Here is a 19,104-nt window from a genome sequence, read left to right on the forward strand (position 1 = left end):
TTTCTTCTTGATAGCAACCTTTCCTAAGTCATCCAATCTCGATCCAAGTCTTGTCTCATCAATGTCATCTTCTCTGATGTCCTCAAAATCAAGTGTCGCCTCAACGTCGCTCATCATGGTTGAAATGGAAGTGTCGATGCTTGGGTTGTGCTGTATAACTGCATTCTGTATCTCTTCAAGTGCTCTCAATCTGGTAGTCAAGGCAACAAACCAAGATTCTACTGTACTCAATCCTCCTTCAACCAATTTGGCCCTTTCCAAATATTTCTCTAGTAGCCCAATGAATGCCTGTAGCCTAGGAATAGTTAAATCCTTGATCGGAAGGAAATCCTTCCACTCCTCTTCAAATACTCTGAACTTGTTTCTAATGGTCACTAATGATCGGAATGTCGAGATGAAAGGGGGCAAGAAATTTTGCCCATCTTGGATTGTATCATGGATCCAATCCCTAACTTCATGTAGCTGAGCTGATATCTCTTCTATATTGCTCCCACTACCTTGAGGAAGGGCCGCCTAGTGCAACTGTTGGATGGGCTAGCTATCTCTCCAATATTCACTTGAATTGACCTCTTGGCTTCTAGTCTCAATTATGCTTTCTCTTGACGATGCTGCATGCTATCTCTTGGCTGGTGGTTCCAGATGTTCTTTGCTCTTCTCAACTTCCAAAGCTCTTTTCTTGCTTCCAACTATTTCCTGTTGCCGGCTACTTCCTTCACCCTTCTATTCGATTGATTTTGCTGGACCACCTTTTGGCTTTATCTTCTCATAAGTAAGGGGAATCCGTTGACTTTGTAGCTTCCTTAATCTTTCATTATACCACGACTTGATATGCAAATCAACTGCTCTTGTAACTGCCACCAAGGAAGGATCTGATGGTCATCCCAATCTACTGGATTCAACTTTGTTCCTTCTATTGTATAAAGGCCTCTCAATTTGATATCTCTCATCATGTTCACCGACAACCTTGAGAAAGTTGGCTTCCACACATGAAAGTCATCCTTGGCATTGGCCCAAAAGTCTTCAATAGTGGGAACATGTTTAAACACATTTCCATGAGATACCTTGATGATACCATCCTAGATGATACCATTCCAATTCTTTCTCCGCAACAGCAAAAGCGACCTGATTGGGGCAACTATCATTGCCAATTCCAAATGAGAAGGTAATCCCTGTCTTACCTTCGAGTCTCATGATTCTATCATAGTGCTCAAGTTGCCTAGCCAATTCCATCAAAACTACGTTGTTGGGTGGGTATCTTAGAAGCCTCTTGGGACAAACGGTGCTTCCTGCTACTCTAATGTAGGTGAATTGCGGAAATTGGATGAACCAACTCCCATACCTCTTGATTTTCACTTCTGCTTCCAATGAGAGTCTCCTAGCAGGTGTCCTTTGTAATACCTTTACTATCTTCATAGCGAAGGCATCACAAAACATTTTGTAATCCTTGTTGTTGTGCAAATGAAGCTGTAGATAGCATTCATGCACCAAATATTGCTTCAGCCCACTACCAATTTCTCCTAAGGTTTTAAGTCTCGGACTTTTATACAATCTAGCAATTAGGTAAAACAAATAGGATGCCATGTAGAATTGCTTTTGGTTTTGTACGGTTCTAAGTTGCTACTCTAGATTCTCACTTATGATCCTAGCCCAATCAAATCTTCTTTCCTTTCTCAATTTCATCAATAAAGAAGTACATCCCATTTTCGAATTGGATACCTTGAGCTAGGCCCATGATCCGGCTGAGAAGCACGATGAGATCCCCATATTTTGATTTGAAATCTGCCACTGTGAGCCTTGATGATCTGGTTACTCCTTTCTTTCACTCGTGTAGCCAATCCTGCTTTAGATGTGTGAAATAAGCTTCTTGGTTATCCTAAAATGATTTGGCTGCCTGATCCATCATCACCATTGTCATGCTCTTGTATTGGAGAATGTTGAATGCTTCTTCGATTGCCTGTCTGCCAATGTTGGCCAACACCCTCTTCCCTTAATAAAAAATGATGGATTTACTGATTAGATCAAACCTAGATGCGCACTCTATAACCAATTCAGGACAAGGCAAGGTAGGAGGAAAAGTTGCTGCGTGTACAATTCCACTTCTGTATATCTTCTTTGCCATGGGAGATTGTCCTTCCTTTAGTTTTTCCTTTACCTGTATCATATTTACTGTATCGACATTGGTATTGGTTATTCGCCTACTTTTCAAGAAGAAAGTTGTTTTGGGCATCATATCCTCTTTGTCTTTCTTAGTATTTGTTTCTTTAGGGTTCTTGCTTGCACTAACATCTACCATCTTAAACACTTATTTCTGCTTTTTCATTCTAAGTGATATGGACTACCCTTATTGATCTCCAACTTTCTTTCTATCGATGGATTCTACACTTATTTATGCCTCGCCAAGTCCTATCACTACACTTATCAATCTCCAATCTTCAACCTAGGATGGTACTAACACTTATTTCTGCCTCCTCGTTAGCTTAAGATGGACTACACCTATATCTCCCAACTTCAACCTAGGGTGGTCTAGCTTATTTCTGCCTCTTCAAATGTCCTATCATGGATTCTACCCTTATCAATCTCCAATCTTCAACTTAGAATGGGATGATGAAGTGGTGGATGATGAATGCAAGAAGAACCAAGGCAAACAAAACTAGACAAGAGCAAAAGAGAGAAATTCGCTTAAGGACCCCTTTCAACTCTAAATGAATTGAATTTACCTTTACCAATGGCTAGGTCTTCTTTTGGAATTTAGAATCAGACTTAAGAATTTTAAATCCCTTGCAAATTTTGATACCCTAGTTAGAAATATTAGAATTTGGCCCACTTGAAATTGTCCGTGCACGTGCTACAAATTAGACTTTACTCGTTTTCTTCTTCAACCAAAAATCTCCAACCTTGGGAGAAATTGCAGCATTTTTAAGATGTAAAATCAGACTTCAAAAATCAGCTAGGGCATGGAAAAAATTGCAGCCCTCTAGCAAATATAAAATCAGACTTGAACAATAACAAATTTGCCTTTCAACTTTGCAATTCTGAAAATGTTTTCCTTTGCCAAAACAAATCGCCAAGAATGAGAAATCTGATTTGCTCTAGAGAAGATTGCCAAGCATGAGAATTCTGCCTTTAATCATGAAAAATCGCCAATATAGAGTGCAGATCTGCCTCACAAAGAAAATCGCCAAGCATTGGAGATCTCTACCATGAAGAAAATTGCCAAAAATAATGCCAATTTGCCCCCTTTCAGAATTGCCCAAATAGAAGGAAATTTGCTCCAAGTCAAAATCGCCAAGCACTATGAAGAGGAGGGATGAGGAGTGAGGAGATAAGGGGAAAGGACTTCCTCTTATACCCCATTTGCTTGTCCTCCTTGGTTGTTCGACTGGGACCCTGAGAGCAAAAAAATATTAATTAGAACACCAATCTGGCCCCTAATTAAATGCTTAGCCAAAATTAATCTTGCCAAGATGAAATTTATATTTTATTTTTTTGTCGGTTAGACCAAGATTGCAAAAAATAAAGTAAATAAAGCCTTGTGAATGTTAAATGTTTCCATTTAATGATGATTTAGTAATTAATATATCATTAAAAATCAGATTTTGGTAAGCCAAAATTGATTTTTTCAATTTTAAATTACTAATTTATTTAAATATTTAAAATCTTCAAGGCAAATTTAATCCATTCAAAGCTAGTTTTTGCAATTTAATCCAGATCGATTTTGCTATGCCATTTTAATTTTTTTTAAAAATAATTTTGACAAAAAGAAATCATGTCTAGAGTCTGAAATCGATTTTTCCATTTGATTTCATCATCACAAAATTAATTTTCTCACCGAAAAAAGTTCAAAATTTTTCAAAAAACTTAAATCTAACAAAAATTTATTTTTTGAAAATTATTCAAGTTTATACACTTATATCCAAATTTCAAAAAAAATTGTCGAAGTACAAAATTTACAATTTTATCCTGCCAAGTGTTTTTTGAAATTTGTTCGGCCTAAGGATGAAATTGGTCGTTCTGGAAAATCAAGTTGAAACTGGGTGAAAATAAATCTAACCCTCTCCCTTCTGGCCTGAAGGCATCCAAGACTCAAAATTTTCAAAATCAAATCAAAATTTTTTGGTCAACTTCAAAAAATTTGCCAAGGTGATAGAAAAAGTGGGTCTCCAAAATTTTGGGGCGATGGTGTGAGAACTTCACAACAATGTACAATTCTGCTCTTGTAGATCTTCTTTGCCATAGGGGATTGTCCTTCCTTTAATCTGTCCTTCAACTGTATCATGTTCGTCGTACCTATATTGGCATCACTTATTCGCTTCACTTTCGAGAAGAAGATGGTCTTAGGCATCATGTCTTCCTTGTCTTTTTTGGTATTCATTCCCTTTGGGTTCTTGGTTGCACTAACATCTACTATCCTAAACACTTATTTTTGCCCCTTCGTTCTAAATGATATGGACCACTTATCAATCTCCAACCTTCTTCATTACCTTAGGATGGACTAAACTTACTTCCCAACTTCAACCTAGGGTGGTCTAGCTTATTTCTGCCTCGCCAAGTGTCGTATCATGAAATTTACACTTATTAATCTCCAACTTTCAACCTATAAATGGAATGATGAAGTGGTGGATGATGAATGCAAAAAGAATATAAGGGAAACAAAACCAAGCAAGAACAAGGAATAGGATCCGCCTTTAACAATCTTCACCTCAAAAAATGAATAGAATTTATCTTAAATCCGCCTTTACCAATAATCGGGTCCTCTTCAAGTTCGGATCAGATTTTAAAAATTTCAACCTTCCTTGCAAATAATGATGCCTAAGCTAAAATCAGAATTTTGACCCCTTGAAATTGCCCAAATTTGCCAAAAACAGACCTTGGACCATGTAGCCTCTTCACCAACAAAAATGCCCAAATCTAGGGCAGAAATTTGCAGCCCTTTGGAAAGAAAATCAGACTTAAAAATATGCCCCAAGCAAGAAAATTTTAGATTTGCTCAAAAAATCGCTTAGGGCTGAAATTCGCCTAAGATGGAAGAAGAAAAAAAATGCCAAGCAAGGAAAATCTGCTCCAACAAGAAAATCGTCTAGGCTGGAAATTGCCTCTCCAAGAAAATTCGCCCAACACATGAGGAAGAGGAAGAAGGAATGAGGAGTTAAGAGGCGAGGAGCCCCCTCTTATACCAAATTTTCTTGTCTCTCCAGGCTGTCCGACGTGCCCTGGAGGAAAGCAAAATTAAATTAGTGCTTTATTAATGGCCCAGATTTAAATGCCATGCCAAAATTTATTTTGCCCATAGTGAAATTAGCCCATTTAATTGCTAGTTTTGATCAACAATTGCAAAATGAAACAAGGAAAGCCTAGGAGATGTCAAAATTTTCATTTAACAACATTTTAGAAATTAAAATATCATTAAAATCAACTCTAGCAAGCCAAAATCAATTTTCAATTCCGAATTACCAATTCCTTTTGACATTTTAAAGTTTTCTAGGGAATATTTCAACTAAAATAAATGCGGTTTTGCAATTTAATCCAATTTTAATTTTGCAAACAATTTCAATTTTCTAACCAAATTAATTCTTTTCCTAGGGCTCAAAATTGATTTTTCCAATTTCAATTTCACTATCACAAAATTTCCTCTTTCACCAAAAAATTTAAGATTTTCCAAAACCATTAAATCTAGCAAATTTGTTTTTGAAAATATTTAAGTTTATACAATTATATCCAATTTCCAAAATCCTACTAAGTCCAAAAATTTGCAATTTTATCCTGCCAAGTATTTGTTTTAGCCATTAAAAAAAAATGTTGTTTTGAAATTTGTTTGGCCTAAGGATAAAATCACGAGTTCTGAAAAATCAAGTTAACACTAGGTGAAAAATGATATCACATCAAATCCCTCTTGGCTCGAAGGCGTCCAAGGTGTAAAATTTTCAAATTGGAAACCTTTGGACAACTTCCAAAAAAAATTGCCAAGGCAACCAAAAAAAAGGTGGTCTGCAAAATTTTGGGGAGATGATGTGAAAACCTCACAACAAGAGTGCCCATGAGTTATGGGAAGATTTTAGATCTAGATCACCATTGTCGAGAAGTTGGTGGCCTAGAATGCTTGATTCCTCCAGATTCACAGATTCTAATTGGACCCATGCAATTCGTTTGTCCAGTCTTTGCCAAGACCTTCAATATCCATAACAACAACCAACATGAATTTGGAACGCATTAGCAGTCTGGGTTTCCAAGTAGCTTTCTAAATTTAGACCACTAACATTTTATTTCAGCACAAGGAGTATATAAATGATTGATGATTAAGTTCACTTTTGCTCAAAAATATTAGTTTCGCTACATATATATACATAATCAGTATCAATGTTGTCCTGTTTTGAATTCCTATAACAATTCCTTTTGCTTTGAAATTTTATTTGCATTTAATGTTGTCCTGTTTTGAATTCCCAGACTTTTGTTCTTTCTAAGATAAGCCTAACTCTTTAATCCAAGAAGGGCTTGACAAAATAAGCTTAAAAAGTATTAAACACAAACATGGCTTGGTCTCCAGTTATAGATCTACACTTACAAACGACATGATCTGGTACCTCAAACTCCAAATCAGTATCGATCCTTTCCGAATTAGTATCAATCATTTTGCTCTGATGAGAGGCTCACAATCTACCATTGCGTTGTAGGCTTTTGCCTATATTACAATATAGATAATTATATTATAGCTTATTATTGTTTATTAATTTATATTCTTTGTGATGCATATATACGTTCTTTGAGATCAATGTGGAGTTAATTGACAAGTATAATCTTTAGGCCAGTAAGAATTCTTATGAATACCATATATGTCCCCACAACTTTATCAATCTATCCTTCAGTAATCATATTTTGTATATTAGTCCTCGTCGCTAAGTCTCACATGTCATGGAGGATTGGGTGTGCCAATATTCTCTTATTATTAATTATTTAATATTGTTAATTATTTTTAGTATATTTATATATTATGTTATTATTTACATTTTATTATTATCTATTTAGATTATTATTATTTTTATTTATTTATACTTTGTATATAGATTATCGTTTATTATTAAATCTTTATACATTAGAATAAAATATATATATATTTATGTCACTTTTGTAATTGTGTCTTAGAGACTTCACAAAATTTGTGTCGACAAAATGGGGAGGGATATGACAGATTATATATCCATATCAGAAAGAGCAACTCATCACTATAAGTATAAGCAATACCCCCTAGTTGCACATTCATATTGACATATCAGACATAGCAGCATATTCATAATTGCAGAGTCACATCAATGTATCAGCCAGCACTATATATCACAATTTCTATCATCAGGAGGTTCATTGTGTAACTCACATCAATACATTAGGAAGAGCAGAGATCTCTATATATCTGCAGATTGGAATACTTCAACCTTGTATAATTGCTTAAGTCATATTAGATACAGCAGTGATGTGACATCCAATCCACATATTCTTATTTGGAGATTATAGATACGATCCTATCATTATTGATATATATATATATATATATATATATATATATATATATATATATATATATATATATATACTTAATCACCTTGTATATATCCAATTGTCAATTAGCGATATCGGTGATATTGTCATATATATTCTATCAATTGTATTATGTAAACACTCATAAGTGGTATCATGGATCATCATTTTTAGTATTAATATATACTTCGAGGAAAGAAGTCTCTTGCAATTGATTTTTCAAGTTAATTATCCCGATTTCTTAAGTTATCACAAAAGGGGACATTACAATTAAATATAAAAGAACAAGATTACAAACTTAGTGATTGGAAAACTAGCAACCAATGAAAAGAACCAAACGAACTGAATTGTACTCTACTAAGTCAATGTTTGGTTTCTAACCTTTACAGTTTATTCCAGAAAGAGCATGACAAAATGAACTTACAGAGTATTAAACACAAACATGGCTTGGTCTCTGTTGATGCGAGTTTTGTGTCACTACATAACATATTAGTAATTGGATGCTTGATACAGAATATCAAATACACAATTCCTCTCTTGAAAAGTTATCTCTCATGGGACATGAGTATAACTCCAATGTTCCTTACACCGTTGGATACTCGCTCAGTTTTATCAATGTGATTTGCTGGTAATCACATAGGCGGCCTTACGTTTTCTTGTTTGAGAAAAATTTGGATCTTGGTGAGAAAATGGAGATGGTGGTTCGGTGTGAATGCTAGATGATGTTGATGGCGCGATGATGGCAATGTAGGGTGAATGGCGATGGAAGGTGAGAATGCCGATGTTTTGGTTTACTTCTCTAACTAACCTCTTCTAAGCATGAAATTTGGCTACTCAACTACTCCTACTCCTAAGAATGGAAGGTTAGCAGATGGACGGGGATCGAATCTAATGAAGGCTAACTAGCGGCCCTACCTCCATAGATGCAATGCTTCAAAGGAAAGTAAACTAGATCACCACACAAAGCCTCCCAACCAGCCGCTAGGATGCTAGTGGCCTAGTGTTGACCCCTATCAAACATCTACCAAAGCTACCATGCAACTATCCATTTTATTTTACTCTTACTCTAACAACTTGAAATGAAATTGCTTCAACTTGAAAAGAAAATTTAACTATGTGGAAGTAGAAAACATGCAATAACACCCAATGTTCTTAGTCAACATGCAATGAAAAAGAGAGCACTTTGGTATTATTTTCGCAACAATTTCTCCAACCCCCCCTTTTACAAATGAGAGCCAATGGCCTTATATAGAGGTCCAAAATACAATGGACGGTAGAGATCAAAACAAGATCGACGATTCATATTGGATCCAAAAACTCTAATTAGGGTTGCCACCCCATCGGCCAATGAGAAGATGCCACCTCATCAATGGACCAATGAAAAAAAGTGCAAAAGTGGCAACCAATGAGAAGGCACCAAAATGGTGGCCAATCAGAAATAAACACTTGTCCTATTCTAGAAGAAAGAAAAAGTTGCCACTTGGGCTTACATAAGATGATTTTCTAATATAATTCTTCCTTTTTCTTTTGTTCTTTTAGCTAAGGCAATGAACTTAGCTAGCCTTTCGTTAACTTCTTCCATAGGAGGACAAGGTGTGTGCTTCACTTGGAGTTCTGCTGACTTTGCCACGCTGTTTGCTGCTTGTAGTATCCTTTCGTGATCCTTCTCATATTCCTTTGCAAACCCAATAAAAGCATTGAGTGAGGAAAGGGTGTTCAGATGTTTCCTTTTGACGGCAGCCTTTCCTAACTCATCCAATCTCGATCCAAATCCTGTCTCACTGACATCCTCCTCTCTAATACCCTCAAAATCAAGCGCCACCCCAACGTCGCTCATCATGGTCGAAATGGAAGTGTCGACGCTTGGGCCGTGTTGTGCAATCTCATCATGAATTTCTTCAAGTGTTCTGAATCTGGTAGTCAATGCGACATACCAAGATTCAACTATGCTCAATCCTCTCTCATCAACCAATCGGGCTCTTTCCAAATATGCCTCCGGTAGCCTAATGAACGCCTGCAGCCTAGGAATAACCAAATCCTTGATGGGAAGAAAATTCTTCCATTCCTCTTCAAATAATCTGAATTTGTTTCTAACAGTCACCAATGACTAGAATGTTGAGATGAAGGAGGGCAAGAAATTTCGCCCATCTTGGATTGTATCATAGATCCAACCCCTTACTTCATGTAACTGAGCTGATACCTCTTCTGAATTGCTCCCGCTGTCTTGAGGAAGGGCTACCTGATGCAGCTGTTGGATTGGCTGGCAATCTCTCCAATATTTGTTTTTGGCCTCCAACTTTACTATCCTTTCGTTTGCCTTCCTCAATCTTTCTCTGATTGATGCTATGCCTTCCTGAACCTCCTCATATTCCATATCATCTGTATTTCTTCCCAAATTATGTTCTACTATTTCGTACTCCTGGGCTGCAATCTCATCCACTACCTTATTGACTGTTGGTATAGCAATCTGAACCCTTCGGTGACCATCACTGTCGCTTCTGATTACCCTTGCCACCGTATTTGCCATCTGTTTTTGGTTCTCGCTATCATCTTTTTCTATTAGTCCTTGGATATCATCAACTGCGTGAGCCATTACCACCTCGCCTCTCGGCATAAGCATTTGCCTTAACCATAGTGGTGCAGTGCATCTCCCCAAATCCAGATTCGGTTCGACCAACAAAGCATCACCAACGACCTTAGATGCCTGACTTATCTCTTCAATATCAATCGGCCCATCTTCTTCTCTACTAGTTTCTGCCATATTTCCTTGCTGGTTCTCCGAGAGAGGGGAGTACTCCGTACTTTCACTATAGCCACTTGATTCCGAATCAGAGCTCACCTCCACTGTGGCCCCTTTATCACTCGAATTGACCTCTTGGCTTCTAGCCTTAGTTATACTCTCCCTTGATGGCGCTGCCCGCTGTCTCTTGGCTGGAGGTTCTGAACGTTCTTGGCTTTTCTCTACCTTCAAAGCCCTCTTCTTGCTATTTCCAACTGTCTCCGATTGCCGGCCACTTCCTTCACCCTTTTGTCCGATTGATTCTACTAGACCTTCCTTCGGTTTCATCATCTCATAAGTAAGGAGAACCTTTTGTCTTTGTAGCTTTCTCAACTTGGCATTATACCACGACTCGGTATGCAAATCTACTGTCCTTGTGACTGCCTCCAAGGAAGGATCCTGATGATCCTCCCAATCCACTGGATTCAACTCTGTTCCAACTACTGTCTCATAGTCTTCTCTCAACACACTACGATCATCCTCCAATTGATCGGGAATATCAAGGCCTCTCCATCTGATATCTCTCATCATGTTCACCGACAATCTCGAGAAAGCTAGCTTTCTCACGTGAAAATCATCCTTTGCATTGGCCCAAAAGTCCTCTATAGTGGGAACATGCTTAAATTCGCTTTCATGAGATGCCTTGATAAGACCAACAGGGTCGAATCCTTGCCTTGCTCTGTACCATCCTAGATGATACCACTCCAATTCCTTTTCCGCAGCCTCAAAGGCGGCCCGATTTGGGCAACTATCATTGCCAATTATAATTGAGAAGGAAACGCGTGTTTTCCCCTCATTCCTCATTACTCTATCATAGTGCTCAAGCTGCCTAGCCAATTCCATCAAAACTACCTTGTCAGGCGGGTATCTTGGAAGCCTCTTGGGACAAACTGTACTTCTTGCCACTCTAATGTATGTGAATTGTGGGAATTGGATGAACCAACTCCCAAACTTCTTAATCCTTGCTTCTGCTTCCGATGAAAGTCTCTTAGCAGGCGCCCCTTGTAATACCCTTACTGTCTTCATGGCGAATGCATCGCAAAACATCTTGTAATCTTTGTTATTGTGCAAATGAAGCTGTGGATAGCATTCATGCACCAAATATTGCCCCGGCCCATTACCAATCTCTCCTAAGGCCCTAAGTCCCGGACTCTCATACAATCTAGCAATTAAGTAAAACAGATAGGATCCCATGTAGAATTGCCTTTGGTTTTGAACTGTTCTAAGTTGCAACTCTAAATTTTCACTTATGATCCCAGCCCAATCAAATTTTCCTTTTCCCTTTTCAATTTCATCAATGAAGAAGTACATCCAGTTTTTGAATTGCATAGCTTGAGCTAGGCCCATGATCCGGCTGAGAAGAACAATGAGATCGCCATATTCCGGCTTGAAATCTGCCACTGTAAGCCTTATTGATTTGTTAACTCCTTTCCTTCCTTCATGTATCCAATTCCGCTTTAGATGTGAGAAGTAGGCCTCTTGGTTACCTTGAAATGATTTGGCCGCCTGATCCACCATTACAACTGTCATGCCCTTGCTCTGGGGAATATTAAATGTCTCTTCAATTGCTTGTTCGCCAATGTTGGCCAACACTCTCTTCCCTTCACCAAAAATGATGGATTTACTGTCTAGATCAAATCTGGATGCACACTCCATAATCAATTCCGGACAAGGCAAAGTAGGAGGAAAAGCTGCTGCATGTACAATTCCGCTCTTGTATATCCTCTTTGCCAAGGGGGATTGTCCTTCCTTTAGTCTGTCCCTCATCTGTATCATGTCCACTGTAGCGATATTAGTATCGATTATTTTCTTCGTTTTCGAGAAGAAGGAAGTTTTGGGCGTCATATCCTCTTTGTCTTTCTTAGCGTTTGCTCGCTTGGGATTCTTACTTGCACTATCATCCTCCATGCTCGTCGCCCTATTACGGGATGGTAGAGTGGTGGACCAAAAGGCAAGAAGAACCAAGTAGTGCAATTCTTAGAAAAGAGCGAAAGAATGGATGTCAGCTTAAGCACTCCTTGCAACTCTAGATGATGACTTTCACCTTAACTAATAATCTTACAACAACTTTTCGGAACCCGGGATATGACATCAAAGAATTACAAATCCCTTTGCAAATTAGAAAACAAAGCCTCTAAGCTTATCCAACACTTGCCTTCTATGCAAAAATCAAACTTTAATATGTATCTTTTCTCCCAACAAAATTGCCCCAATCTGATATAAAAATTGCAGCCCCTCTAGAAAATCAGAATTTTGTCTTCCACAAATTTCGGCCCCCACAAAATTCGGCTAAGCAAAAAAAAAAAAAAAAATGTCCTTCCACAAAATTCGCCCAAGCAAAGAAGGAGCAAAATCTGTAAAATCTGCCACCTAGGGCATAAATCGCAGCCCACAAAGTGGAGCAAAAATCCCCAAAAACGCAAAAAATCTGGCCCTTAGACAAATCGCCCAACAATGGCAATGGAGAAATTGCCCAAAAATCGCCAAAAAATTGCCTTCCACCAATTTCGCCCAAGTCTGGAAATCTGCCCTTGCTTCAAATTCGCCCAAGCATGAGGAGCAAATGAATTGATGAAAATGAAATGGGAGGGGACTCCCTTTATAGCAGCTTTCACCTTCCTCCCAGGTTGGCCGACTTGGTCCTATAGAGGAAACAAAAACCAAAATTAAAGTTAAGTTAGTGGCCCACTTTAAATACTTTGCCAAAATTTTAATTTTCTAAAATGAAAACTGCACTTTTAATTTACTAATTAACCACAAATTGCAAAATGAAATTAAATGGTGCTTTGGGGATGCTAAAAATTTCTATTTAATGAGGGTTTGCTAATTAATACATCCTTGAAGTTGAATTTTGGCTAACCAAAAGCCATTTCTTAATATTAATTTACCAATTTCATTAAATACCAAAAGCTTTCAAGACAAATTTAATCTATTAAAGCCAATTTTTGCAATTTTCCTCTAAATCGATTTTGCTAAATAATTAAAATTTTATGACAAAAAATAAAATTGCTTCTAGAGTAAAAATCGATTTTGCAATTTAACTTCATCTTACAAAATTAAATTCTATTTCACCAAAAAAAATAAGATTTTCCAAGAACCTAAGTCTAACGAAAAATTTCCTTATTTGAAAATCATTCAAATTTACAATTAAATCCAAATTTTCAAAAGAAATCGTCTAAGTACAAAATTCACAATCTTATCCTGCCAAGTTGAAATCAATTTTGAACTTATTTGGCCTAAGGATAGAACTGATAGCTCTGGAAAATCAAGTTGAAACCAGGTGAAAAATACATCTAACCTTCTCCACTGGCCCTAAAGCGATTAAAAAGGGGGTCCCCAAGAATTTGGGGCGATGTGTGAAAACCTCACAACAGTCTCCAGTTATAGATCTAGACTTATAAATGACATGACCGAGTAGTTCTAACTCTGAATACTTGAAAGCACATTTTATAGTTGAGTTGAAACTTGAACCAACACACTGGTTATATTGTACCAACATACTGGTTATATTTGAGAACTTGAAGAGAGAAATTGAAATTGTAGGAAACAAAGAACATAGATGCACAACAGCCTGAAAGTTACATTAGATCTCTGAAAACTTAAATTTATCAACTGTGTGGCATATTTCATGGAATTTTAGTACATGGAAATTTAGACAGAGAGCACCACTCTTGTAATGCTAGTTTAGTGTTTCATTTATGTGCGTGTGGCAAATGGTGAAGGACATTCTCCATTTATTGGATGTTGGACATAGCCAAATAAAGGTATGCAGAAGACACCATTTTTATTATTGATGTCTTCATTTTGATTTCACGCATCTGGTTGTAATTTCCCATTCTAAATGCAAAACTTCTCTTGGAAATCTAAAAGAGAAAAAGAAGCTGGAATTCGTCCAAAGGTCGATATAGACACATATATGAAAGTAAGGAAGCAGAGTTTTATTTAAAATGTAGTTGGCAGCTAGGAGGGTATGTGTGACTTTGCTCATTCTCTCTTTTCTAAATATTTTATCACCAAATCGTTTCTCTGCCCTTTTCAGGCCGTTGCAGTCGAATGTTTGAAAGAAATATTAAACAACAGCAAGTAATATTATCTGTTTCAAGTAATGGTACCATGCATGAATAATGCTTTTGAACTTTTTGTAGAGTACTATGTTTTTTTACCAGCACCATAATTTCAAACAGAACTATATAATGATAGTCTGCAGAGCTATTATCTCAAAGTTTAGTCCAGAGGTCAATACAGACACATATATGAAAGTAAGTGGAGTTTTATTTAAAATGTGGTTAGCATATAAGAGGCTATGGGGGACTTTGCTCATTCTCTCTTTTCTAAATATTTTATCACCAAATCGTTTCTCTACCATTTTTAGGGCGTTGCAGTCAATGTTTGAAAGAAATATTAAACAACAACAAGTAATATTATCTGTTTGTAGAGTACTATGTTTTTTAGCAGCACCAGAATTTCAAACAGAACTATATAATGATAGTATGCATAGCTATTATCTCAAAGTTCAGTCGCTTATTCCAATGAATTTTTTAAGCAAAGCCCCTGTATATATGTACATATATTAACTGTTAAAAATAAATAACAGCGTGAAGCATGAATACCATTCTTAGCTATATACTTAAATCCATCTAGTAGTTCATTTCTGAAAAAATTGAACAGAGCCCCTATATGCCTGTATACATTTTAACTAAATCCTTTTATACTTAAATCCATCTGGTAGTTAATTACTGAAAAATTGAACAGAGCCTCCTCTATATGCCTGTATATATTTTAATTATAAAATTAGGAGTATAAAAAAATAATATTCTAGCTTACATATTTAAATCCGTCTGGTAGTTATTTTCTGCAGTATCTATCTCAGAATGAATATATATGCTATGGTATCAAATAACTTTATTGTCTTGGTATCAAATAGTATTATTGTTGTTCCCTGCATTACAATTGACATGTTTGATCTTGGTGATAATTTGATATTTAAATTTGACATTTAAATTTGATTTTGGTGTATTTATTCCTTGCATTCTAATTTAAGTTTTTCACCTAATATTCATTAGTTATTTTTGCCCCTTGCAATATAATGAAGTGAGATTCCAATGCAGGCATGTGATGCAGGACCCTGCAAGAGTCATACGTTTGATCTTGGAAACAGCTGGATTCTTTATTATAATTCTGGTGAGAGTTCACATAACCGATGCAGAGAAGAAATAGATGGGAAGTTCCTTATGACTTGATTTCTAGATCACATGTATCTATGTAGAATAGCTAACCTGGATTTGGTGTATAAGTTCACAATGACATCCTTATTTGTACTAATGACATTGTTGGCTTTAATTGAAACATAGATTTGTAAGGCTACAATTCCTCTTACACGTATTAAAGAAATAAAGGCTTGGCTCATGCAGTTCTATTGATGAACAACTATGGATTTGGTTTTATTGGGGGATCACTGGACTTTACATAGAAGGATCATTCCAATGTATGTGGTTGAGCAGTTCATTGACCTCATAGGATAGACAACTACAATGCTCAATTGGGCTTCTGATGTGTCTGTACATGGCCTTCTTTTAAGGTTTTTTGTGTAGCATATTATTGTTTGTTGGATTTGAAATCTTTTACAACTTGCAAATCACCTACTATAGGAAGCTAAAATTATATTCAGAGTTAATTTTTGTTTTTTTTAATTCCTGGTTTTGGCAGCTTTTGGTAAGCTACAGGAATACAAGCATTTGATTTTCATTGTTTTCTTTAATATTTGAATTGGGATACAGGGATTTGATTTTCCTCGTTTTCTGTTTCCTTGGTTTCACGTCAGCAGATTCTATAAAATAGAGAACGAAATCCCAATTTCATGTATTGAGATGTTTGGATTTTGTTTTGACAATTTATAAGGCGAGTGTGATTGGTTGACTCAGAAAACAAACTACTAGGATTATATATGGGCTGTAATAATACTGAAAAAACATGTCAGTATTATATTTTAAGGTGGGCTATAAATATAGAGAAAACATTTCCAGGATTATATGTGGGTAGGAATAATATAGAGATTTGAGAAGCTACAGTGATTGAAGATTGACATGAATTTAATGCCTTTGGTCATACCCATTTTCTATTTACCCAATAGATATTATCTTTATAGATGACTGATTGGTTTGTTCTGTAGTGCAGATAACATCTCATTACTCACTTACACATCTGGTGATGCCAAGTAAGTCTTCTAATTCAATGGAACAAATTAATTTCTTGATTCTATTTAACTAGACTCAGCTACCTCTCATTATCATTTTAGAGCTGATAACTATCTATGAGCATGACCCATTATGTAGTAATTTATTGACAACACTTACGAAAACAAGTTATTAGCAAGATCTAATACTGAAGCCAAAATTAACTAGCTAACTAAAAGGGGCCAACAACCAAATAAAGAGAAATTCTTGAAAGAGCTTCTATTTCAGACTTCAAAGCTATTAAGTGATGAGTTACAAAAAGACTACTCCCAAAATGGATACCATCTGAGAAAGAATCTTCAAACGAGCCCGAGTCTCCTCATAGCCATCTATTAATACCTCCACCTCTTTCACTATTCCCATAATTATTGTTGTTGTTGTTGTACCACAAGAGTTATTTCTTGATCACCATGCCTTGAACATTACTACTAGTCCTAGTTCCTCCTCCACATTCTGATTCTCAAAGTCGTAAAACCTAGCATTGTCTTTTAAATTTGATAGATCTACACTTACAAATGGGCATGACCCAGTATTTCAAACTTTGAACCCTCCAAAGCATATCTTATAGTTTTGTTGAAGTTTGAACCAACATATTGATTATATTGTACCTCAGATTTGAAAATTGAAGAGAGATTGAAATTTTAGGAAACAAAAAACATTGATGCACAATAGATCTCTGATAGTTTAAATTGATCCAGCTTCAACTGTGGCATGTTCGCTAGAAGTTAAGTACATGGAAAATTTAAACAGGGAGCACCACTCTTCCAATGCTAGTTTAGAGTTTCTTTTATGTGTGTCTAACAAATAAAACTCAAGTGTCAATCTCTAGAATTTTGTAGGTGCCTAGGGAAGCTTGTGAAACAAGCCAGGAAGGACGTTCTCCACATATTGGATGTTGGACATGGCCAAGTAAAGGTATGCAGAAGACACTGTTTTGATCAGTGTTGTGTTCATTTTGATTTCATACATCTGGTTATATTTCCCATTCTAAATGCAATACTTCTCTTGGAAATTGAACAACAAAAAAGAAGCAGGGATTTTTCGAAAGGTCAATGTAGACAGACATATTAAAGTAAGAAAGTAGTTTAAATAAGGTTATCAGATAGGAGGCTATGTTTGAATTTTTCTCATTCTTTTATTTTTCTAAATATTTTATCACCAAAAAATTTGTCTGCCATTTTTAGGCTGTTGTAGTCGAATGTTTGAAAGAAATATTCAAACAGATGCAGAAGACACTGTTTTGATCAGTGTTGTGTTCATTTTGATTTCATACATCTGGTTATATTTCCTATTCTAAATGCAATACTTATCTCGAAAATTGGACATCAAAAAAGAAGCAGGGATTTTTTGAAAGTAGATAGACAAATGAAAGTACGAAAGTAGTTTAAATCAGGTTATCAGATAGGAGGCTATGTTTGAATTTTTCTCATTCTTTTATTTCTAAATATTTTATCACAAAAAAATTGTCTGCCATTTTCAGGCTGTTGTAGTCGAATGTTTGAAAGAAATATTCAAATAGATCATGACTTGTAGGTGAAAACTTCAATTTTTAAAATGTCCTTGACAGAGAAATTATTAGCTGGTCTGGCATTTAAATTATTCTATTTTTCCTTGAAAACTTTGTATGCCTATTCTTATGATTACCATCTCTTTCACCATCCCTGCCATCAAACTCGACAATTTTTTAAGCCCATATAGTCTGACGCTTTTCTGGGTGTCTTTCTTTTATGTCTACTTGTGTATTTTAATTAAAGACATGGTAACAAGTAAAATTCAAGTGTCTCTCTGAAATTTTGTAGGTGCAAAGGGAATCTTGTGAAGCATGTCTTGAGATGTTGGATGATGTGAAAGGAAGGTATGAATTTCATTACATTATATTCTTTCACTTCTCCTTAAAAGACTTTTTTCCCATGCAAGTTGACAGTATGTTGTAGGCAAAAAGCATTGCATGGTGCTCTTAGAATAGGTGGGTTGAAAGCCACACTTGCAACAATGGGTGTCACAGTTAACAGCTTATGGGTGTCATTTTGTTTTTAATAGTTCTGGTGTGTATTGAGAGTAGGAAGGGATGGAATTAGGCATATGATAATATTTTGGTGAAGCGCATTGGCATAATGGTATTGTATCCTATACCTGTACAAATATAAAGTTTAATAAAAAATTATTGGAAGGGGATTAAAACCCCTCTTAGAGACTGAATAGCCATTGGCTATGATTATTCCTTTTTGTAGCATTTTTTTAATAATTTTGATTAATTATAAATTCTTAATTACAAATTATTATTCGTGATCTGAAAATTAACATTGAAAGACATAAATTTGAAAATAAATTTAACAATTATGATTGACAACAAAAATCCTCCTTTAGTGCATTACATAATGATGCATATAAGCATGTCACCATAGTTCTAAAATGTGCAACATTAACATATTAACATAGTTACTAATAACTTTTTTATGTGATCTACTTGTAATAACCATTACATGTAAAGTTATGTAAGTAACTTTGTTATAAATAATTTTTGTGTGGTGTTGTGTTGTTTTTGTGGTTGTTTTAGGTCCATTA

General features: G+C 36.0%; 1 protein-coding gene across 1 annotated transcript in view; it reads left to right on the top strand.

Moving 5' to 3' along the window:
- The window catches only part of LOC149560818 (uncharacterized), a 155,592-nt gene extending 137,955 nt beyond the window's left edge, over window positions 1-17,637 (top strand). The window contains exons 6-8 of the mRNA XM_089827689.1: window positions 15,415-15,487; window positions 16,481-16,520; window positions 17,379-17,637. Of these exons, the coding sequence (XP_089683815.1) occupies window positions 15,415-15,487; window positions 16,481-16,520; window positions 17,379-17,610 (345 nt within the window). The 3' untranslated portion in view covers window positions 17,611-17,637. The remainder of the gene's footprint in view (window positions 1-15,414; window positions 15,488-16,480; window positions 16,521-17,378) is intronic.
- Window positions 17,638-19,104: the final 1,467 nt, after the last annotated feature.

This window comes from Cupressus sempervirens, chromosome 4 (genome assembly GCF_028749045.1).
Source record: "Cupressus sempervirens isolate cs-2001-9-10 chromosome 4, ASM2874904v1, whole genome shotgun sequence".
Classification (NCBI taxonomy): domain Eukaryota; kingdom Viridiplantae; phylum Streptophyta; class Pinopsida; order Cupressales; family Cupressaceae; genus Cupressus; species Cupressus sempervirens.